This window comes from Monodelphis domestica, chromosome 1 (assembly GCF_027887165.1).
Source record: "Monodelphis domestica isolate mMonDom1 chromosome 1, mMonDom1.pri, whole genome shotgun sequence".
NCBI lineage: Eukaryota > Metazoa > Chordata > Mammalia > Didelphimorphia > Didelphidae > Monodelphis > Monodelphis domestica.
This window is the reverse complement of record NC_077227.1, coordinates 131668533-131692955: the sequence shown is the minus strand read 5'-3', so window position 1 is coordinate 131692955 and position 24423 is coordinate 131668533. Positions and strand designations below refer to the sequence as shown.

The window sequence follows — 24423 nt, the reverse complement described above, 5'->3', positions numbered from 1 at the left end:
CAGTTTTCTTCCCCCGTGAAATGGAGATAAGAATTTCTGCTTTGCCTATCATGAGGGATTCCTATTGATGTCAAAAAGGCTCCTGGGTAAGGATAAGGTACATTTCATAAGAACTGGGAAGAAGCAGATGGTGTAGCCTCTTGCTCATCTGACTAAAAGGGCTTTAAACTGAACTGGAGGGAAAATAGAAGAAAGCTTTAGGTAAAACTGTAAATCCAGGAGCTTTAGAGGAAGTGCCCAGGAAAGAACGATAGTGGGAAAGGTGCCCGGTAATTCAGGAGAGAAAAGGGAACCATTTTTACAGTGCCAGATGCTTCTATGCCAATGTAGATCATGAATAACAACGTGAATTTAAAACACCAGTGTAACTAGAGATTGCATTTACCCACATTTCCAAGTTCATTCCTGCTTAAAGAACACAAGCTCCATGAAGTCATGACCTGTTTTGGCTTTCTATTTCCAGCATCTACCTAGCACTTGTTTAGCAAAGGCTTGTTCCATTGGATTTTTAGACTGATGTCATCTTTTTCTTGGACTAGAGGGTACCTATGATTCCCTTCTGTCTATGAGCCTATAAACTTGCTTCATCAAGGGGCTCAAGAGAGTTGGAGAGATTAAAAAACAAACCAAAAAACCAACCTAGATGGTCTGAATGAATTCAAGTCTTCTGATTCACATGAGTTATGGCCAGCACTGCTGAAAGAACTGGCAAATGATTATAAGACTTCCATGAACAGTATCTGAAGAACCATGGAAAGTACCCTACAAAGTATGAGGAAAAGGCTCCAATATTCAGAAGCAGCAGGTGGATTTTATAAATTATCTACCAGGAAGAATCACTCCCAACGCTAGAGAATCTAGAATGGGTTACTATAAATTAGGGGGTTTGGACCCAGAGTCTTTAAACTTAGATTTTTTCCCCAAATAATTTGATAATTATATATACACACATATATCTTTTAAATTACCTTCGGTCTCAGAAATGATACTAAGTATTGGTTCCAAGGCAGAAGAGTGGTAAGGGTGAGGCAACTGGGCTAGATTTGAACCTAGCACTTGCCTCGAGGTCTGGCTCTCTATCCACTGAGCCCCCTGATAGCTCTATTTCAACGTAACTGGTTTCCTTTCTAATCCTTTGTATTTTGTTTTTGTGCTTTTAAAAACATTTAGAGAAAGGCTCCACTGCACCCACTAGCCTGACCAAAAGGATCATGAAACATACACACATTATTTAAGAATCCATGTTATAACCAGATTGTTTCCATTGCTTAGAAAAGGAAGCACCCATTATTAAAGGCCAACACAGATTCACTAGATAAATTGCAGAGATTAACTATATGACTGTATTTCTGTTTTTAGATAACATTGCTATATATATATATATATATACACACACAAACCCACGTATATACATATATATATAATTTATATTTGCTGCCTTAGAGCATTTAACAAGGTCTTTCAGGATCCTGAGGTCAAGAGGGAAGATGGTGGGTGAGGTGATCATTTAGTGAATTGGATTCAGCATAGAATGGTGATGAACAGACAGAAAAAGAAGGAAAGTGATTGGGTGAAATGAATTGATGAAATCAAAAGATCATAGATGGAAAGCTGGAAAGGACCTTCAAGGTCATCTAATCCCACCCCCAACCCTCATTGGTTTTGTAAATGGGAAAAAAATGAGGTCTGTAGAGCCTGTGGTTTGCCTAAGGTTCACCCAATAGGTGAAGGTCAAGATTCCCAAACAGCTCTTCTGCCTCCAAATCCAGTGCCCTTCCCCCTACACAATGCAACTTCCTTTCTCCCCTGTCCTTCCTCTTGTTCCATTCAACATTGTAAATCTTTGGATGATAATAATAATAATAATAATAATTAGCATTTATATAGCACCTCCTATGTGCCTGGTATTGTTCTAGGACTTTTAGAGATATTATCTCATTTGATCTTCACAAGTCTGCAAGGAAGGTGCTATTATTGTCTCCATTTTATATTTAAGTAAACTGAGGAAGACAGAAGTGGCGACTTGCCCAAAATACACAGCTGGTAAGTGTTTGAGGCTAGATTTGAACTCTGATCTTCCTGGCTTCAGGCCCAGAACTCTATCCACTTGCACCACTTATCTGGATAAAGTGAGACGGCATGATTATTGCATCTGCAGAAGACACGAAGTTAGGATGGATAGCTAATTTGTTGGATAGCATAGAGTCAGGATAGAGAGAGATTTCAAAGTGGTAAAGACTGGCTGAATTTATTAAACTCAGCAGGGGATAAGTGTAAATTCCTGCACTCGGGTTAAAGTAAGTCAGCACCACAAATATGGGATAAAGGTGACATGCCCAAGTCGTTTATGTGTCAGAGATTTTGGTATTTTAGTTGAATGCAGATTCATGAATCAAAAGGGCAAAAAGAGAAAAGAAAAGAAAATGAAAATGATGCTAGAAATCTGAGTGAAGAATAAGTGAAGTCCCAGCACCCCCTCCGGCTCCCCAGAACTGTTTGCTGGTCAGGCTATGTCTGGAAAATTCACATTCAGTTCAAAGGAAGTTCTTTTCAGAGGATTGGCTTCAAAAACGGGAGATTTCTAGAAAAAGATGACTAAGCCTAGCCACTCTGTGGAGGAATGTGGAGATCAGTATTTGACAAAGCCAGGGCAAAGCATGTGTACACTAGGGGAAATGTGCAAACGGTGACTCCTTGCATTTGAGAATCACATCCTTTGTGTTATTGCCCATCAGAGGCCCTGAAGTTTTACTGAAAAAAACATGAAACTCTGATTATTATGAAACAAATATCTTTGTGATAAATGGTAAAATTTTCTGACCTTAATATAGTTGTAAAAAAATGACATTAATAAGTCATCTCATGCTACCTCCCCTCTCTGCTGTTTGTTGTATCACAGGCATGATCCAGCCTAACAAGCAGAATGCTGGACTTTCTATGACTAGGCATGTTCAGATATAAAATAAGCTTCAGGTATCCTAGTAATTGTTTTGACAATTTGGTGGGAAGTCCTTAGTCCCACTCTCTAAAGCCCACGTCTACTTTATTTATCTCTAATTTTGAAAGAGAGACAGTATGGTATAATGAAGACTAATCAGGAAGTCTGTATTTAAATCATGCCTCTGCCAACTTATTTACTGTGTGACCTTCGGCAGCTGCATAACTAGCAGCTCAGCTTATTCCTGGAATAGGTAAAGGAATATACCTTCCTGAGTCTCAGTTTCCTCATCTATATGATAAGGGAGTTGGTATTAAAGACTGTCTCCTCTCTCTCCCTCCATCCCTCCTTCCTTCTTATATTCTCTCTCCCTACTTTCTCTCCCTCCTTCCTTCTTATATTCTCTCCTCTCTCTCCCCCTCCATCCCTCCTTCCTTCTTATATTCTCTCCCCCACTTTCTCTCCCTCCCTCCTTCTTATATTCTCTCCTCTCCCCCTCCATCCCTCCTTCCTTCTAATATTCGCTCCCCCCACTTTCTCTCCCTCCCTCCTTCTTATATTCTCTCTCTCTTTCCCTCCCCTCCCTCCCTTCCTCTTAGATTCTCTCCTCCCTCCCTCTCTCTCTCCCTTCCTCCCTCTCTCTCTCCCTCCCTCCCTCCCTCCCTCCCTCCTCCCTCTCTCTCTCCCTCTCTCTCTCTCTCTCTCTCTCTCTCTCTCTCTCTCTCTCTCTCTCTCCCCCCCCCCCTCTCCAGTGCTTGTAAACACTTGCTTAACTGAGTCTTGTTGGTGAATGATCTCCCCAAAGCTTTCTGGGACCATCCATAGAACAGAGATAGATCTGGGAGAGATCTTAGAACGGAATATCAATGAGGAGAAACTTGTCAACTAGAGAATGTTTGATCTGGAAGAGAGTATGAGATGTTTTCTAAGGCTCTTCCTTCCTCTAAATCGATGATCCTGTGATCCCATGAGGTTGCCAAGACTTAATGGCAGCAGATAAGAGCCTTGTTTCAAAGGGTGAATCTCCCGATGGGGAGAGGCTCTTGCCCTGGCAGGGAGAGCAGCGCCCCAAAGAGGGCCAAGGCGTTACCTGTCTGAATTCCTGGGACTGAAGTCTGTCCTGAGGACTTCTCAGGCAGGCAAGTGCTTCCACGTGCTGACAAAGGCCGTGGGGATGAGTGAGTAAGGCACGGTGGTGATACAGGTCCATGTGTCCGAGGTAGGGTCATAGCAGTCCAGCGTCTTACAGCGCTGAGTACCAAAGTACCCGCCCACCACATAGAGCTTGTTCCCTGAGGCCAAGGCATGGCACGACATGCGCTTGGCTGTCATGTCCCCGATCCGCGTCCACTGGTTGGTCTCACAGTCAAAGCGGTAGGCAGAAGCGGCGGTGAATTCTGTGTCGCCCCCCATGATGAAGATCTGGCTGCCCAGCACGGCGGCCGCTGTATAGCGCCAAGGCTGAGGACACTCTGCCTTGATGGTCCAGCGGTTGTCCGCAGGGTCATAGCACTGGACTTTGGACACCATGTCCCGGTGAATGCTCGTGCCGCCGAAGACAAAGAGCTTGAGCTTGGCGCTCACCACGGCGGCGTTGCTGACTCCGTCCCGTAGAGGAGCCACCATGGTCCACTTGTTGGCTCCGGGGTCGTACTTCTCCACTTGCTTCAACGAGACAGAGGGGGAGGCTGGAAAGACCCCGGCCACGGCGGTGTGTCCCCCGACCACATAAAGACAATTCTCCAGCTCAGCGGAGCCGTGACCAAAGCGGGCGATCAGCATAGGCGCAGCCTTGGACCACTCCTCATGGACGGTGTCATACACCCAGACGTCCTTGGACACGCCGTTCTCGGAGCCCCTCCCGCCCGTCACGTAGACCTTGCAGCCGATGGCGCAGGCGCTGAACTCCTTCCGTGGGCTGGGCAGGTCTGCCTTGGGGATGATCTCCTTGGCTTTATGGTCCACCTGGTAGATCTTGTCACACATGAAGGTCTGGCCTCCGAGGATCAAGAGGGTATGGCCTGCCTTGCGGGGTCGGGCGCAGGGGCTGGTGACCACCCCGTCGTTCTGCAGAATCTTCTTCTTGCAGTGGAGCGCCTCATCCATGATAAGCTTGTTGCGCTCGTCCGCCATGATGAGGTCCTCACAGGCGATAGCCTCCTTGAGGATTTCAGAGGGCAGCAGGGCCAGCCGTACGCTGCGCAGAAGCTCCGGGAGATACACCTTCCGCCCATCCAAGTCGTGCTTCACCCACTGAATGATGGCTTCGAAGACGACTCGCTCGTCCTCTGTCTCAAGCTCATCACTGGAGATCAGATCCAGGAGGGTGTCCTTGGAGAGGTTCTTGAAGTCTTCGCTCTGCTGTACCGTCTCGAAATGGACCAGGCACATGCGCCAGGAGAGCTCGTAAAGGCGGCGGCACTGGTGGGCATCCGACAGGAGCATCATGCCCAGGCAGTTGGAGGGGAAGAGGTTCTTCTCCAAGAACTCGGCTGCGGCATCTCGCACGTCATGGAACTGGAGCATGTCCCCCGCTTCCAGCAGGGATTCCGCATTCTCCTCGTTGATGATGATCCGGGAGGAATAGGCAAAGTCCAGCAGGAGCTCCAGCACTTCTGGATGAAGGCTGTCGTGAAAGTTGACCGCGTCATCCAGGCTTTCCCTTAGCCCATGGCTGAACATGGCCTCAAAATAGCAACTGGAGGCAGCCAGCACGGCCCGGTGGCAGGGGAACGAGCGGTCCCCCGCCCAGAGGGTGACGTCTGTGAACATCCGGTGCTTCCGCAGGGTGTTGAGGTGGGACAGGACGCAGTCCGGGTGGGAAGGTTTGTGGAAAAGGGTGATATTCATAGAGCCCGTGCTTGTCCTGGACTTCCGGTTCTCATGGACGCTGACGGACATTTTGACCCAGTCTGCTGAGAAAAGAAAAGCAAACATTTCAGGACAGCCACCCCTTGACTCATCCTTTGCAAAGGAAGACTCCTAGCTGCTCCCCTATACTTCAGCCAATAGCTCTCGTTCTTGGCAGTCCTTTGCTGCCCGACCACTAGCCCCCGGAGACCCCAACGGGGTGCCCCCTCTTACCTCGCTCCTCAGCCAAAGCCACTCTGTCTTTTCCCTGCAGTCCTAGGACACAGGATCACCTGCAACAGAACTCAAATTCTCCTCATTGGGTTTCACTCACAGCCCTTCCTGCGTTAATCTGGTACCAGCCAGCGCTGGCTCCATTCTAGAATCAAACAAGTTAAGATCCATTCTTTGGATTGGTTCAGCCCCATCCATCTGAGGATGGGCCAGGTTTTGGGGATGCTGTCTATGGTTATCAGACAAAGGAGTACAGAAATAGGGAGTATGTTGTAGTAACTTGTCTTGGCTCAAGAATTATTTTTTTATATAACGAAGAGAAACTGACTTAATTTAGATTTTACTATTTCCTTTTGAAGAAATGCGGATGAGTGATGAAAAGAAAGGGTTTTTACACCTATGAAAGATAAGAGCTAATACTTATATGGTACTTTAGGGTTTCCAAAGCACTTTATATATACATTATTTCATTTGATTTCACAACAACCCTGAAAGGTAATTGTCATTATTATTCCCATTTTATAGATGATGAAATTGAGGCAAGCAGAGACTAAGTGACTTGCTCAGTGTTATATAGCCCCCAAGTGTCTAAGGCTGGATTTGAACTTGGGTCTTCCCGATTCCAAGTCCAATACTCTATCCAATATACCACCTAGCTCCTTCCATATCAAGATTAAAAGATACAAAAAAGATTATTAGAGATCTTGTACCACTTGGCATTTTAAGTCCTGGCCCTGACCAGTCGTGAGTAGTACCACCTTTAAATATGTTTTGGTTGTCTTTCAATCATGTCTGACTCTTTGTGACCTCATTTGGGGTTTTCTTGGCAAAATTCTGGAGTGGTTGGCAATTTCCTTCTCCAGTTCATTTTACAGGTGAGGAAACTGAGGCCCACAGGGTAAGTGACTAAAGGATCATGCTGCTAGTAAATGTCTGAGGTCAGATTTGAACTCAGGTCCTCTTGACTCCAAGCTTGGCATCTGATCTACTGTGCCACCCATCTCTCCCCAAAATACGCCAAGGAACTTTGGGCTATCACATTCTATATTGTGTTCCAAAATCCAAACAGGAAGCAAAGTTAAGGACCAAAAAGCTGCCCAAATTGACAATGGATCCTGTCTCTCAAGTTGTTTCCACTAACTGCTAGACTCCCAGCTCTTTGTCAGTCATCCCAGTCACTGCCAAGAGGACTGGGCCTGGACTGAAACATCACAAGCCAACTTGGAACATTCTGTAGTAATAATAACAGCTATTATTATTATTTGGAAAGATCCAAATGCACTTTAAAGACAAGGCAGTGTGGAGGGTCATTCCCCTTATTTTACAGCTTTAGAAAACAAGAGAGAGACGAGTGGCCTGGGTCAAGGTCTAAAGCAGGCAGTAAATAGTAGGGTAAGTGGGAGAGAAGCAAAGCCAGTCTGGGATCTCAGACTCAGTACAACAATGGTTTAGCCCACCTAAACTAGGTGCTGTTTAACCTCGTATTGGTACTTTAAAAAAAAAGTCAAACCCATTCAAAGACATAAAAGTAATGAACCGCCTTTAGCAAAAATCTGTTTTAGACCAAAATGTGTCTGTACATGCTCTCAATTCTGATTCCAGGCCATTCCCCAAAACCAATCAAAAATAACAATTAGAAACCCAACCAAAATAGCTTCCTATCTTTTTTTTAATCTCTCTTTAAAATCTTCATTTATTGATTTATTGATTTATTTTTATTGTTTTTATTTTTTAATCTCTTTTTATCAGGACTCCAGCTATCAGTGAACAACTAACTCCACAGGTATATTTTGATTTAGCTCCTGACTGTATCTCCGTGCGTCTATGTTCCTGTTGTATCCATGTTTCTGTCTCTGTGACTGTCCTCTGAGTCTGTATCTCTCTGTCTGTGTCTCTCTTTGTCCTCCTCCTCCCCCTCCCATGAAAACAAAACAAAACAAGCAAAAAACCTACACATGAAATCCATTGTGAATGCCTGGAAAATGGAGACTACTTGTTGGGCTGGTGCCAGAGAGGTTGCTGAGGCTGCCTTACCTTTCTTTGCATCTGAGGTCTTCCTCCCAAGCCTCTTCCCCCTCTCCTTCCCAGCGGTCCTCCCACTCCCTCCAGTGCTCCACTATCTACACAAGGCTTCACTCTCTGGGGGAGTTCATCCTGTTGGGTTACCTTGATAAAGGGAATTCTGGCTCTTAGCCATTTCCCAATACTGCTAAGTTTGGGGTCACTGAAATAGAAGAGGAGAGTAAATTCACATTGACTAATAGGAAAGCAGAGTCTATTGCAAAACTTGCCAGTTTCCCAATTTTTGATGACATCATAGCTGAGAAGCAGGATGCAGTAGTTGGCTCCCAGACAGCTAAGTCATTAGCAAGCTTTGAAACCTTGGCCAAAAGTTACTTTATTCGTTGGGCCTCTGTTTCCTCATCTGTAATATGGGAGCATTGGATTAGATGACTTCTCAGATCCTTTTAGTTCTGATCTATATTCAGATGGCAAAAGGCATGGAGGTGAATTTAAGCTCTTTGAGGGCAGGGACTATTGTCATCTTTGCATCCCTGATATCTTACATACAGCAAGTGCTCAATATGTGTCTGTAGAATTTAACTGAGTTTAGCACAGTTACTAATGATGCTATGGATTAATTGGCCTAGATCCCTGTTGGTGAACCTATGGCATGCGTTCCAAAGGGGGCTGCTCCCTTCCCCCTCTCCACGCACCCCTGAGGACATTTCTCTCATCACCTACCTCTTTGCTCAGCAGCCAAATGGGAGCGCTTCCTCCCTCCCCTGTCTGGGGTAAGCGGGCAGGCTCACCTGTAGCGTGAGGATCACAGTTTGGGCACTCAGTCTCTAAAAGGTTTGCCATCACTGCTCTAGATAATCTAAGAATTCAGCAACTGTCTAGTCTGGAGAAAAAATGTGGGGCAAGAATGGAGGCAGGAGGCTAAATCTCTTGCATGGTAAATGATAAACTTCCTGAAGGCAGGGCCTCTGCTTTATTCATCTTGGCACCTCCCAAACACGTACACATTAAGGCAGGGGAGAATATAAGTCTGGCTTTTGTATTCTAGACCTAGAAGCCTTTTCTCTTCACCGTGTCTAATCGGTATTCTCATCTCTGTCCATTTCCATTTCCTCCCCTTTCCAAAATGTCCTGAGACCTGAGCAGGGTGAAGAAAAGAGGGTATAAGCTCAGGAGTTCCATCTCTTTCAGCATCCCAAGATGTAGTGATGTGAGGAAATTTCTGCCCCGACAATCATTTGTCAGTGGGGTCACCCTACAAATGTTCCTATCCATGGGGAAGATCAAATGATGCCTGCTAATCTTCAGAAGGCACCTACAGTGGTCCTTGCAAAGGGAGGTGCTTATGAACTGCGTCATTCAAAAATGCAGGGACCTGAAAACCTTTCCTTGTCTTGACAGAAGCCAATAACCGCCACCTTCACCCCAACAACTAAAGCTGACCTCAGAGAAGCCAGAGGCAAGTGACAGTCCTGAAACCTTCTGCTCACAAGAAGTGCTTGAAGAGAGGGAGAGACCTTAGAACAAGGTCCATGTAAGCAACTCCACAGCCATCCAAAGCAAGCGAGGCTGACCATACATGCCCAAACGCCCAACTTCCCTCCTCTGCCAACAGAAGAGAAACCCGGGGAAGAAGACAGCATTGATTCGTTCTGCAGATGCATTTGTGTTGTCTCTGGTAGCTCAGGTAGGATGAAGCTGCCAGCTCCTCGATGCGACGGGGACTGCAGCCGAACAGCCATTGCCGAGCTCTACCTCCTGCCTTGTTCATGAGGAAATAAGCTGTTCCCAGGACACACCTCGGCGGGTCTCTCTGGAGCAAAATACAGAGTTTGGCAGCTGACCCACCTGGGGCTGCTAGCATCGCGGATCCAGCCACAGCTGACCCAGAGGGTAACCCATTCAGAGGAAGCCAATTGGGAGAGTCAAATCCCAGTCCTGACAGCCTGGGATCGCTGTACCCAGTCAGGAGAATTACAGCCACCACACGGACATACTCTTAGGACTCTAGGTAGTGGGCAAGGGCATTGGATTCAGAGGCACAGTTTGAATCCCGGCTCTGGTCCCAATTTACTTTGCCACCTCTCTGGCCCTCATTTTTCTTAAAATAATGACTGGGTTGGACTTGATGCTCCTTGATTCTTCTCCCAGTTCTAAATCTCAGGAGCTAAAATCAGCCTATTCCCTTAACTATAAATAAGTTAAGAGGAACTAAAAAATATATATATATATATATATATATATATATATATATATATATATATATATATATATATGCCCTGAGATTTCTCAATGTACATCATTTGGGATACCAGACAGAATACCAACCTGGATACTCATCAGGTCCATAATGAGAGGAAGCCAAAGTATGTGTAATATTACGTAAGAACTAGAACTGCCCAAGATTGGCTTAGGTGTAGACCCTCACTAGGGATCTGGTTCATCTGTCTGTCTGTCCCTCCCACCCTCCCTTTCTTCTTTCCTTTTTAAAAATTCTTACCTTCTGTCTTAAAATCAGCACTGTACCATGGTTCCAAGGCAGAAAAGCAGGAAGCCCTGGGTCACCAGCTAGGAAGTGTCTCAGGCCAGATTTGACCCCAGAACCTCCTGTTTCTAGGTCATCTAACTGCCCCCTGGTTTTCTTTCCAGCAGTCTTCTGGATTATATTTCCTGGGGGCTGGGGTTAGAAAGACCTTTCTACTGGCCATCTAGTAAAGAGAGAGAAGCTGTCTGGATAGCTCATGATAATTAAAAAAAAATCTGGAAGTGTTTATTAAGCACCTACTATTTCTGCCAGAATTGTGCTAGGGGTGGTAGGGAGATTCAGAAACAATCTAAAATAGAAGTTTTGATCTTGAGGAATTAAGATTTTCTCTAGTTTCCTCGCAGCAGGAACAGGAATTAAGAGAGAGATGGAACAAAGGGATATGTATCCAAGGACTGGCCAGTCCCTGAGAGGCCTTTCTCATCCCCACTATTAGTATTCATGGGTTACCTTTCCATACCATAATTAATTAGTCCTGCCTCAGAAGAGCCCTTTTTCTCTCATGGCAGCTCAGGGGTTTGATGGATTTAAGGGCCATCTCTTAAATGTGGGGCGTTGCAACAAGATAGATTTGAAATTTATCATTCTGCTAAAAGCTATTGATCCGGCTTCAGGATACCCCTACTTGCTTCTGCTCAGCTCTCAAACACCAGGATCTGGCTGATGTGTTAATCTTTCAAAGTCAATTATCCCAGGGAAATTAAGAAATGTGCTCAGAACTAGTTTCTCACAAATCAAACCAAGCAGCCAGAGTGATGCTAGTAGAATTGGCAGAAAAACATCTTGCTTTCCTTGGAGAAGACGCCGTGAAGCCTTCTCACCCTGGAACATCCTTCTGCTCCTGAGGGTCCCTTCTCCCACTGCTGAATTCTTCATTTTGAGTAAAGGCCAGTAGCGAACAATCCTTTATTCTCCTCTCACCTCTACGTTGGTCTCTCTTTCTCCTTTTATATGTTGTCTCTCCCCATCAGAATAAAAGCTCCTTGAGGGTAGAGACTGTTTTTCCTGTTACTTGACTTTGTAATCCCAGCACTAAAGCACTTTATCACAGTGCCCAAGATGATTATAGTCTTGAAAAAGAGAAGTTGTGTTCACTAAACAAAACAAATCAGATTATTAAGGCAGTAACTGTTTCAGTTCTCAAATAAGTGAAAACCAAGGCTCAGTCCTGGGCAGCTAAGATCTGGCCACCTTCAGTAGAGGGTGTCAGGGGCAGCTGGGTGGCTCAGTAGATTGAGAGTCAGGCACAGAGATGGGAGGTCCTGGGTTCAAATACTGGGTTCAGACACTTCCTCCAGCTGTGTGACCCTGGGCCAGTCACTTCACCCCCATTGCCTAGTCCTTACTGCTCTTCTGCCTTAGTCCCAATACCCAGTATTGATTCTAAGATGGAAAATGAGGGTTTAAAAAAGAGAATTGTCAAGCCCATCTCCTTTCACGGATGTTGGGACATAAAAGTTTCAACACTTCTTCACGTGTTTTGTTTGTTTGTTTCCCTCAAGGTCAGAGTTAATAATGAACTTTAAACTACAAAACTTAGAGTTGGGACCATAAATGTTAAGTGGAATTGACGGGTGACTGAGGACACTTGTTGTCTAGTCAATTCCCAGTTGTGACCAGGTACTACTGTGGTAGGTGCTCATTGGTGAGACGTAGCTTGCCCTGTATCTCAATCACACTCCCCTCAGGCTGGACCTGGAGATGTACTCCCCAACAGAATAAGACTCCTTTCATCTCTGGGAAATCCTCTGCATCCTGTCAGGCCAGCCCATTCTTTTGGGAGAGGAAAGAGGTGCGGTGACAAGGACTTCAGAAAGACAGAGCATTTTCTCCTCTCTTTTGAACTAGAAGCCAATAACCACACATCCTAAGCCTTAGTCAACAAAATAGTACATAAGAAGAGTCTAAGAATTAATTCCCATTCAGCCTTGGAAGCTTTTTCCCAGCCAGGGGCTTTTGGAGGTTTATACCAATGTGCAAACATACACCATCGTTCCTGGGAACTACTTCAAGCAGTGGAGGCTTAATTGAGGTCTTTTGTGTGACTTCATGGAGCCAGAAATCAGGATGGAAATCCTTCTCTCTCAGTGGGCTGGGTTCCATTTTTGAGGAATTGTCCGCCAAAGAATTTTACACATATTCTTCTCTCACAGCTTTGCTACAATTTAGGAATTTCATAATATTGATCTTTTGGTAAATATCATTAAGAACCATCTAATTCTGTGTTGGGCTAGTCTGGCTGTCATTCTGGCCAAGGAGGCTCTCATGGGAGTGATTCTATTTTTGGGAGTTCTTGATGGCAATTGGCTTATGCTGAGAAAAACAAAACCAAAAACTTGATATCAAGGCATGCCGGCGTACCTCTCTGTTAACTACATTTGGGGAAAACATAGCTGTTCAGACCATGAGGTCATAAGCCAGGTGTCAGGGATCCAGTGAGGGCTGCATCCCAGAAACAGACACCAATGGCTCCATCAGACCTGCAGCACGGGGAGAGAGGACTTAGGTGGAGTCAGCGTTGGAAGATGGCAATGGTGTCCCACAGTGTTGGTGGTAGGCATTACATGGTTATGGGAAAGTACGGGAGCAAAGGACCAGAAGAATAATGCAAAGGCTCTGGGCAGTGCTCTGAAGCCCCCTCTTATATCCCTCGGTTCTGTGAATGGTGACTGCTTGCTGACTCCTGGGAGAAATGATTAGAAGTGCATGTAGCTAGGTTGAATAATGGATACAGCATCAGGCTTTTAAACTCATACCTTCTGTCTTAGAATCGACGCTGAGTATCGGTTCCAAGACAGAAGAGTGGTAGGCTAGGCAACTGGGGCTAGGAGACTTTTTTAAGGTCACACAGCTAGGAAGTGTCTGAGGTCAAATTTGAACCCAGGACTTAGACCTGAGGTGAATCCTGCCTCAGACACTTAGTTCTGTGACCCTGAATAAACCACTCAACATTCTTCAGTCTTAGTTTCTTCATCTCCTCAAAAATGAGGAAATCACAGGATTCACCTAAAGGGTTGTTATGAGGATCAAGTGAGAGAATATACATCAAGTGCTTTGCCAACCTTAATAAATGCTACCTTTTATTGGACATATCTACATTCCCATGATATCTGGGCATGGGTTAGTGTCTATTCCATAACCTAAGCCTCCGGATATCTGAGGAGATGCACAACAAGAAGTCACAGGTTCAGCCTACCATATTGGATTCTCAGCAGCTGAACTTGATGTTCTCCATAAGATGCACGATGATACCAGGCATCGTCACTATTTCCTTTATGGCATTTTACCTAAATTCAGACCAAGAACATAGGCATATAGAGCTGGTCTCAAGAGTGCCATCCTGCCAACATACACATGGAAAGGAATGGCAGGTGTTACTGATCAACAGATATCAAGTTCCTAGGCAGAGTAGCCCACTGGATGCTGAAGGGGATACTAGAATTATAAGGCATGGTCTGAGCCCTCAAGAAGCTTACGTTCTAATTGAAGACAGCACAGATATATAAAAGTTCATCAGCCACACAGTGCATCGTCAGTCTTTACAAGGGCCAGTGATATGGACCAATGACATCATCAGTCTTTACAAGGGCCAGTGATATGGACCAATGAGTGCGATAGGAGGTCAGAGGAGGAAGAGAAGCTTTTCTCTGGGCTAGCTAGCTAGCTGGGCTAACATGAAATCTTAGATCTAGTGCCGGAAGGGGCTCATCTATTCCAACCCCCTTATTTTATAGATGAGGAAGCTGAGGCTCAAGAAATGGGAAGTGGCATGCCCGAGGTCATGTAAATAATAAAAAGCATATCCACAATTTGAACCCAGATCTTCTGAAGCCTACTCCAAATCATGCTCCACTGTACATCCTCAATCCATCAACACCTTTTTCCCACTTTTATTCCACTTTTTAAAAAAATTCCACTTCTTTTTAAAGATCTAATCAGTAAAACTACAGTCACCAGCACAGAGGGACTGGTTATAATTTACAACCTGGTTGACATCTCCTGCTGCTGCTGCTGCTGCTGCTGGCTTTAAAATAATCATTTAAAATTACCTTCTCCTTTCTCCACAGTCCTCTTTTCCTTTAAACCAGGAAGAAGCTCACAGGGAGGCAGCATGGATTGATGCCTTCCATACATCCCTTGCCTGTTTGATGGTGCCTTTTTTCCCTCAGTCATGTGTAACCAGACAGCCCTCCTGGGGCCCATCAGAGCTTCTCCATAAAGATGTTAGAGCAGGAGTACAGTTAGCAAATGAAAAAGCATATTTAAAAGCACCCATGACTCTATTGACTTTTCCATCACATGGCGTCATCCATTTTTTCTCACCTGATCCCCAATGGGGAACCCTGCTTTCTGACTCCCCTATTTTTTACCAGAGACTGGAAGGGGGGGAAAAGTCGGCACCTATAAATATGAAGCAAGCTTCCTGGCCACCTTTACTCGGCCACCTCTCCCCGTCCCCCGACTCTCCTTCTTCCCCCACCTTTTACTTAATGCCCTGAAACATTAAGTACATTTGAATCAACAGTATCCTCTTCAAGCCTGGTGTGATCAATAAGACCGAGGCTGGTTAACGTCTCTCTTACCCAAGGTACAAGAGCTATTATTACTGTTGAAAGAAGCTATTGAGATGGATGCCCATCTTTACTGGAACGGAAACAATCCTACTGTTTGGAGCAATGGGCCAGAACTTAAGGATGTGGCCAGTCCAGGAGGCTGACAGCAGGTCCTGCATCCCCAGCAGAGAACACGAAGGCAGAGACATGCAGGATAAAGCCAACTTGCATGATCCATGAAACCCTTGTTAAGGTATGAAGCAATACTCTGCACACAGACAGTTTGGAGTTCTGCTGATAGACTTTTGTGTGTCATACAGTACCTGTATGAGACTGACAAAGGAGCTCTATCCTGGAAGATGTCTAAAGCTGTGTTGGTGTCTCTGATGAGCTATCACAAAGGATTAGACTTGACTTGGGGGACTGGGAGGAGGGGGCAGTAGAGAATGAAGCACAATGGACTGAAGTTACTGACTTTAAGGTTTGACATAAGAAAAAAACTTTCTAACAATTAGAGCTATCCCCAAAATAGTCTCCCCCTCCAAATCTAAATGTCTACTTGTCTGGTGTATTATAAAAGGAATTCTTCAGATATGGATCAGATTAAGGGGACTATGAGGTCTTGGCCAACTCTTGTGATTCTGTAGGGAATTATTTACACACCTCAAAAAACCAAGTACCCCATATCACAATTTCTTAACATAGCACTGCATGTTATATTTGGGGGAAAATTAATGATATATTTAAATGTAATCAATCACATTGATCAGGGATAGAACTTAGGTTACTTAATAGTACCATTCTTCCTTGGAGTGCACTGTCATGCCTTAATTTCTTACTCTGTAAAATGAAGGATTTGTACTACATGATTTCTGAAGTTTCTTTGAGAGGCAACATTCTGTGGTTCTACTATAGCCTATCTTTTAGTGAAGACTGAGTTAAAACTAAATATTTAATAAGTTATTATTCTCTTCATCTGGAACTGCTCAGAATTCTGCATGATCTAAGCTTTGTGTGTCTGCTCAAAGGGGACTTGTAGGTTTCCAAAGTCAGCTGGGGATGCATTTCTTTATACACAAAACAATGATGATAGTTTGCTGGTAAGAATAGCTAAAAGGTAAGAGAACTGGGCTGATAGTCAAGGGAGGCATAAGTTTGAATCTCATTTCTAACACTTCCTTGCTGTATGGATGATTTAGGGTGAATTGCTTAATCTCTCTAAATCATGGTTTTATTTTTTATCTAAAAATTGGGATAATAAATATCTGTGTCACCAGCACCTTTCACACAGGTTTCTTCTGATGATCCAGTGAGATAATGCATGTAAAGTATACCATAATCCTCAAAGGACTTGATAACTATTAGGGATTACACATCATATCTAGTGTTTTATTTTTGTCCAGGTCTGTGATTTAATTGGCATAGAGAATTCATTCCCAGTGAGGAAACTTTCTCTTTGCCAGTGTAGACTGGCCACCAGGGCTAACTGTTTTAGAACCCTGGATTACTGGGAAGTTAAGTGACTTACTAGAGTCATAGGTGGTATGTGTCAGAAATGGAACTTGAATCCAGATTTCATGGTTCTAAGGCCAGCCCACAAACCATCACATGACTCTACCTCACAATATCTTGTATTATTAGTCATTTTTTAGAAGCATGAATTAAAGAATGAAGAGGCATTTAATAAGTGCTTATAAAGTGCCAAGAAGCACATTGCTAAGTGCTAGTTAGGTATATGAATCCCAAAGTGAGGCATTTCTACCTTCAAAGAGCTTTCATGCAAATGGGATAGAGATCATATAGAAAGGAATGGTAGCTGGGAAGAGTGTTTTGGTCTGAAAAGTCAGAGGGATTGTATATGGAACCATAAAAGAGTTAGGTTGACTTGTACTTTCCCATTGTGACAGAGGCTGGCACTAAAGAAAAAGTGACAGACTGAAGAGTGTGTGAAACTGATCACCTCATCGGGGGAGGGGCCCTAGGAGTTTGGAATCTTGAGGAGGAGAAGACTCTGGCTGGGTGAGGAGTTGGTCTCTCAGTCTTGAGAATCCAAAGAGAGAAGATGGAGAAAAGACTTTCTCCTAAGGGTTACCCACTTTTCCTGCATGTGACTAGAAATCTTTCCCCCCAACATTTCTCAATTGAAAAGAATATTGAAGAGGAAACCTGAGAAAGACATTTTAAATCTCTGTTCAACTTTACTTCAGCTCCTGTTGCCCTGAGTCTGAACTGTGGCCAAGGGGCCAAACCCAGGGTGAGTCAACCTGACTTTCTCTCAGGGGGCTCAGGCTGCCAATGCCTGAATTCCTTCCAGACTTGAGGAGGGAGGGAAAAGGGTTTTAGATAGAGACAGGATCCCCCCTTTCCCCACTTCCCTTTCCCATTTCTTCCATGCTAGTTATTTTTTGTATTACCTTGATTGAGTTAACATTAAAAGTTATCTGTTCCCCAAGCTGTGAACAAGTGCGAGTGAACAGATCAAGGGGAGACCCTTTGGTCTCGAGTAGTGGAGGGGGGGACAAGAGGGACAAGAGCGAATCTAGGAGAGCAGCCTTAGCTAAGGAGGGAAGGCAGAAAGGGGAAAATCTTCAAAACCTCCTCTTCTCTCTCTGAGCCAACCCTAAACATCAGGTGTCTCCCCTGAACACCACTTTGAGAAGGGAGGTCTCCACTCTTTCCCCCTCTCTATACTGAAAGACTAAACTTCTCTAATACAAATAAATTACCCCTCTAATACACCATCATGATGGTTACTAATTTGATAATGTTTCCCTGGACCAAAAAGTAGAAGGTGCACAATGTCCAGCAGATGACAAATAGATGGCTGAGGGGGATGTCATGGCTGGAACTAGCTATAGTGGACCATGGGAGATGCTACTCAAGTATCCAACAATGAGGAAGGCCACAGTCTCTGGAGTCCTGATAGTCAGGAAAGGACAAGGCTAGGATGGATGGCAAGAAAACAGTGTGATACTGGGATACTTTTTCTTCTCAATTAGACTCTAAACTCCTTGAGATCAGGGACCAGCTCTAATACTCCTTTTTTTGTCCATAAAGGGCTTTGCAGTTGATGTTCAAAGAAATTTGTATATGTATAAACACATCCTCATATACAGGCATACATGTCATACATGTGTGTTGTATCCAGAACATATTTAAACTCTGGTCAAAATATAAATTTATGTATATTAGCATTTTATACAAAGTATGTAGCCTAAATATATGATATAGGTAGATATATTTTATATCATTTATTGATCACTATGTAAAACTCAATTAATATACACAAATTTGTAATTAAATAAATTTATGTGTCTGGATGTATTATGTGCCTGAAATGGCTTGAGCATCCCAACACTCCATAAAGCTGTGTGTGTGTGTCCGAGTGTATGCCACAATGCCACTTCTCCATTCTTAAAGCAAGGGCTACCTTCTCCCAGGCTGCATCTTGTCTAGCTGGATAGGGAAAAGCAGAACCCAAAGCAGGCTTTGGCAGCTGGAATATTTCCTCCTCCAGAGGACTCATATCTATTTCTCCTATATTCAGCCTTTGCCCTTTCCTATCTTCCAACAAGAGTCAGGAACATTTTTCATGAGCACAGCTGTCTCTTGAGGGCAGGGACAGGGAATGAAATGGATACCACTACTCTAATAGCAAAGGGGCTGGGGAACGCCAGGCTCAGATTCACCCATCTGTTGTAATCATGGGAATAGGGGAAAAAACCATAATATACTGGAACAAGCACTTCCCCCATCTTCGTGCATTCCCCCCACAGACTGCAGGTTCTCTTCTAAAAGCGGGCATCTTGGAACAGTGGTGGGAGAGGAGTAGGATTTCAGAGGGAGGGCTAAGAGCCCTGTCCCTTGCTGAATTTCGCATCAGCTCCTTTAGGACACACAGAGTGGTCTTGCTAAAAGGAACTGTAGCCTAGAAGTGCTTTCATTGAATCCACTAGAGTTGCAGAGAGGAGGAAGTGAAGCCTGCAGAGTTCTCAGGAGAGGAAGAAACCTGGGGATATTTAGAGCTGTCTGTATCTCTGCTCACTGCTCAATGGCCCTGGGTCAGATCCTTTTGTAATGTCTCAGGTGCTTACCAAGGTGCCTGGAACACAGAAAGTGCTTAATAAATGCCTGTTGATTTGGGCTAACTTTTATCTGTTCCGGGTTCTTCTCCTGGCTTCTTACTAGGATTCTCCCCAAAGCTGTACAATGTGTGAATCAGTGCCTGGCATTCAGGACTGCTCCTTTCTTCCTGGTTTCTCCCTCGGTCTTTCTTCCCACATACTTCTTCACACCTGCTCTGAGTTTTAGTTTGAGAAGAGGTGGGAGGCAGCAAAAATCCTTAACTTCTCACACTGAATAAATTCTTGACAAAGGATTAGCATTGTGTAAGTAGGATATAAAAGAATTAAGAACTAAAGGAGGGGCTGCTAGCTGGCTCAGAAAGCCAGGGAGGGAGAGAGAGAAAGAGAGACTTTGGGCAAGTCACTCCTCTTTTGCCTTGGAACTGATACTTAATGTCCATTCTAAGACAAAAGGTAAGGGCTTTAGAGAAAAAGAACTAAAGGAGAAGGAAACCATTAAATGTGTTGAAAGAATACTAAGGCTATGTGTGTGGCATGGAGAAGAATTAGGAGACTTTTTCTTTTAGAAACAGCTTTAATATTCAAAGGATTGATCATTTCCTCAGTACAAACACTGCCTCCACATTCCAGTAGACTCTTTGATGGGCGACAGTGGCCAGAAATATTTGTGACTTCAGTGGTTATCCTTTTATTAAAAGTGAGATGCACTGAATTCTACTTTCCAAACAAAACTATTTTCTGTAGGGAACTGACTGGTAGTCTGCTTCCAGGCCCTGCAATCTTGGTAAGACCCACTGGAGTTTGTGTTCTGCTCTTGGAACCTTCGAGAGCCCAGGATCACCTCTACATCACATTTTTTTTTCCTGGTTCTGACAATATCTAAAGAACAGGAAGGTCACACGTGACCCATGACCAGGGCTGTTTAGTCATTCCCAATGTGATAATAATGATGAATGATATAAATAGGGTGGGATCAGTCCCAAAGCAGGTATTTCCTGACATCTTAGGACTTTGACAATGAACCCAGAAGCACCTTTTGTAGAGGGGGAGCCTTTTCTTTTTCTTTTGTATTGCTGCTAGGAAGAGCTGGAACTAAGTATTTGTACACTCTAGGCAAGGTTTGCCTGCATGGATTTAAAATTCACTAGATGTTTTAAGCCCTTACTGATAGCATGTGTGACTTGACTTATAATCCCTTTATGCAGCAGTGCAGTGGAATTTTCTGGCATTAAAGTGAGCAATTCTAAAAATTAATAGAAGCAGCTCTTCTTCATAGCACTCCACCCTGAGTGTTGTGCCCTAGAAAGTTGCTTACCTACCCTGGATTCCTAGTCTTGGCTCTGCTCCCCTGCCTACCCTCCACCCATGCCCCAGGGTCCTTTGTGCTTTTCTGTATACTAAATTTAATAGAGCAAACAAATGCATGTTAAATGATTTTGATGAAGGGGATGAGAATAAAACAAATTTATATTTCTAGTGAAAACTATTGCAAAGACTCTCATTCAGGAGTGGTCTGTGAACTTAAAAAAAATGTTGATATATGTATTTCAATATGATTGGTTTCCTTTCTCAACACTATATATTTTATCTTATGCCTTTTAAAACAGGATTCTGAAGGGGCAGTTAAGTAGCACAGTAGATAGGATGTCAGGCCTGGAATTCAGGACTTGTGTTCAAATCTGTCCTCAGATACTTCTTGGCTGTGTGACCCTGGGCAAGTCATTTAACCCTTACTGCCTAGTCCTTACCACTCTTCCCCTCTAAGACAGAAGGTAATGATTGAAAAAACAAAACAAAACAAAACAAAACACCATTATTCTGAGAAATGATTCATGAAGGCACCAAATTGCCCCAAGGGTCTATGATACAATAGAAGGTTAAGATCTCCTGTTCTAGACAGCATCAGCAATGAGATGTATTTTCTTAGTAAGGTAACATTTTCCCCAAACCTACATTTTCCTTATATATCTTTCATTAAATGTAACATGTAGTCCTGGACCTGAAATCAGGAAGATTTGAGTTCAAATGTTATTTAAAATATTTACTAACTCTGCAACCCTGGGCAATTCACCATACCTGTTTGCCTTCGTTTCCTCAGTTGTAAAATGGGTGTTAACAGTAGCAACAATGCTGTTTTAAGGATAAAATGAAATATTTTAAAATGTTATATAAATACTAGATATTGTATATTTCAATCTTGATAACAATTATCATGTATTGTTGGATGAAAAATTTAATTGAATAAAAAAAAGTTGAATGAAAAAATTAATTCTCAGGCAAATACGGCAGACTTTCATTATGGCCCTGGTAATGGTGATAAGGGAGAACACTACCTGTCCTATGGCTTCCATGTCATGGTAACATGGTTCACATTATGGAGCCCATGGTCCACGGGTATGTCTTATATACATGTATGCAGGATGAAATGACTGGACTTCAGTTAGATAATTTGAATGTATAGGAGGTTCTTCTAGGATCACTGAAAGCCTCAAGAGTAGGGGTGATGGGAAATGAAAGAGGTGACCCAGGGGTCAGGGTGGGAACCAGAAGAAGACAATGTGCACAAGGAATTCAGTGATGGAGGGCACCACTTTGTTGGACTGATTATCCAGAGAAGGGCTTTTTCACCTTTTTTGTGTCTTGGACCCCACTTTGGCAGGGCAATCTGGTGAAGTCTATGAATCCCTCCTTAGGATATTGGTTTTAAATGTATAAAATAAAATTAAAAATGTATAAAAATAAAATAAAATGTATAAAAAATAAAATAAAATATGCAACATAAAATACAAAGGAAATCAACATATTTTAATGTTTAACTATTTTAAGTTATTGAATTTTTAAAATGTTCACAGACCTAGGTTAAGAACCAATGAGAGTCAAGGAACATAGAGTAAGGACCAGAAAGGGACCAAAAGCCTAGAGGTCATTTGGAACAAGAAGTACAGGTACAGAAGGAATGAGGCAGTGTTAAAAGGCTCCTGATTGACAATATTAAGGTCTTTGAGTTCCCTTGCAATTCTGAGATTCTGTATCCATGATAGAAAGATTCTTTATATGGTTCAGAAGAATCAAGATGGATATAGATATTGACCTATATACACACAAGGTCTTCTATCTTTCTTTGTCCCTTCACCTTCCCTTTACTGGGTCTTTTCTACTTTTTCTATTTGTTCAACCTTTTAATTTCCTGGTTCCTTCCCTATTTCCTTCAAAGATCCTCAGCTTTATCTTTTCTTTATTTTTAATTGTTTATTAAAAAACAAACAAACAAACCCTTACCTTCCATCTTGGAATCATTACTAAATATTGGTTCCAAAGCAGAAGAGTGGTAAAGGCTAGACAACTGGGGTTAAGTAACTTGACCAGGGTCACACAGGTAGGATATATCCAAGGTCATATTTGAACCCAGGACCCTCCATATCTAAACCTGGCTCTCAATTCACTAAGCTACCTTGCTGCCCCTTTCCTTAACCCCCTCCAAAAAAACTCTGTACATTCATTCATTCATTCATTCACTCAGATGTCATGGGCTTTCACAACCCTCATCCTGCACACCGCCGTCAGATTTTTGTGGTTGTTGTTCAGGTGTTTCGGTCGTGTCTGACCCTTCATGACCCCATTTTTGGAGTTTTCTTGGCAAAGATACCGGAGTGGTTTGCCATTTCCTTCTTCAGCTCATGTTACAGATAAGAAAAGGAAAGCAGAGTGTTCAGTGACTTGCTCAAGGTCTCACAGTTAGTGTCGGAGGCCACATTTGAACTCGGGTCTTCCTAACTTCAGGTCTGGCACTCTATCCAGGCACCACCTAGCTGTCACCATGGGATTAACTGTCTCCAAATGCTACTGTTCTTTAGAGCCCTCCCACATGAAAATAAGCCCACTCTCTCCATTTCCTCTCCCAAAAAACTCACAAAAGAGAATCCCTTCAGTGTCTCCCATTGCCCAAGGATAAACTCTGCACCCTCCACCAGCTGTATCTCTTAAGACATCCGCTATCCTTTCAGCTTAACTGGGCTTTCTGACTGCCTTCTCAGACGTAGCAGGCATTTTCCTGCCTTCATGTGCTACTGGGGAAAGGAAAAGCATCAAGAAAAGCTGCCAGAAAGAAGAAACAAAGAGAAAAAGCTGAAATGAACAGCTAAGACTGAACTTCGTGAATTTCCATTTCCGGTTACCAGCCCTTCCCCCATACCTCTTCAAATCCTCTCAGTACCTTAATTATTACACTACTCACAGGGTTTCTGCTAATTGGAAAATTAGGCGCATGTTCTTAAATGGGGGATCCCAGACTTTGGGGAATTTATGAACTTGGATAAGGAAAAAAGTCAGATACTAACATCTGACTGAAATTTCTCATTTCCTTCATTTATTTAAAAACCTTATTCTGAGAAGGGGTCCATAGCATCCTCTAGACTTCCAAAGGAGCCCATGATATATAAAAGACTTTCAGAATTGATTTAAAGTGCTCCTAGAACTTCTGGCTGTCCAAGAGACAGTTGGAAATACATGGCAAATATAGGATTTTCAGCTTTGCCAAATTCTACTTATCCTTCAAAACTCAAGCGTATCCATCTTCTTCGTGAAGCTTTCTCTGACTGCTGCAAAACATTTCATATTAGAACAGGAAGGGAATTGGGTTCGTAGAAAGAATGATCTACTTGGAATCAGCAGATCTGCATTTAAATCTCACTTCCAAAACCTATTTGTTGCATGGCTATGGGCAAGTCACTTAACTTTTTTAAGCCTCAGTTTTTCTTATCCATTAAAGGGGGGATAATGCTCAAAGTAATCCTTTTCTGAAAGGGTTGTTGGGAGAATAAAATTAGACAACGGGTGCAAAGCACTCCATATAATGTTACATAACAGTAGTCATGTTAATATTAAAATATCCTGTGATAGTTACTGTCTAGTTCAACCTCCTCATTGTATAAGTGAAGAAAGTAAGGGTCAGAAAGCCAGAAAGTGACTTATTCAAGGTTACAAAGCCAGTTAGGGTCAGAGAGCCAGGTGTTAAGCCTGTGTCCTCTCATTCCAAATCTAAGGTTCTTTTTGCTAAACCAGATAGTTCTCTTCTTCCTCTCATCTCAAAGACTAAATCATCTTGTCACCTAATTGTATTAATTATCATGTTCACTCATCCATTCATTCAATAATCACTTATTAAATATTTACTATAGGCAAAGCACCAATAGTAAG

General features: G+C 43.3%; 1 protein-coding gene across 2 annotated transcripts in view; it reads right to left on the bottom strand.

Moving 5' to 3' along the window:
- Positions 1 to 24423, bottom strand: part of KLHL25 (kelch like family member 25) — a 52784-nt gene that overhangs the window by 14186 nt on the left and 14175 nt on the right. Inside the window, exon 2 of one of the 2 annotated variants that reach the window (XM_007479393.3) lies at positions 4029 to 5853. In XM_007479393.3, the coding sequence (XP_007479455.1) occupies positions 4070 to 5839 (1770 nt within the window). In that variant the 5' untranslated portion in view covers positions 5840 to 5853 and the 3' untranslated portion in view covers positions 4029 to 4069. The remainder of the gene's footprint in view (positions 1 to 4028; positions 5854 to 24423) is intronic. The other variant, XM_001364726.4, reaches the window with a different exon arrangement.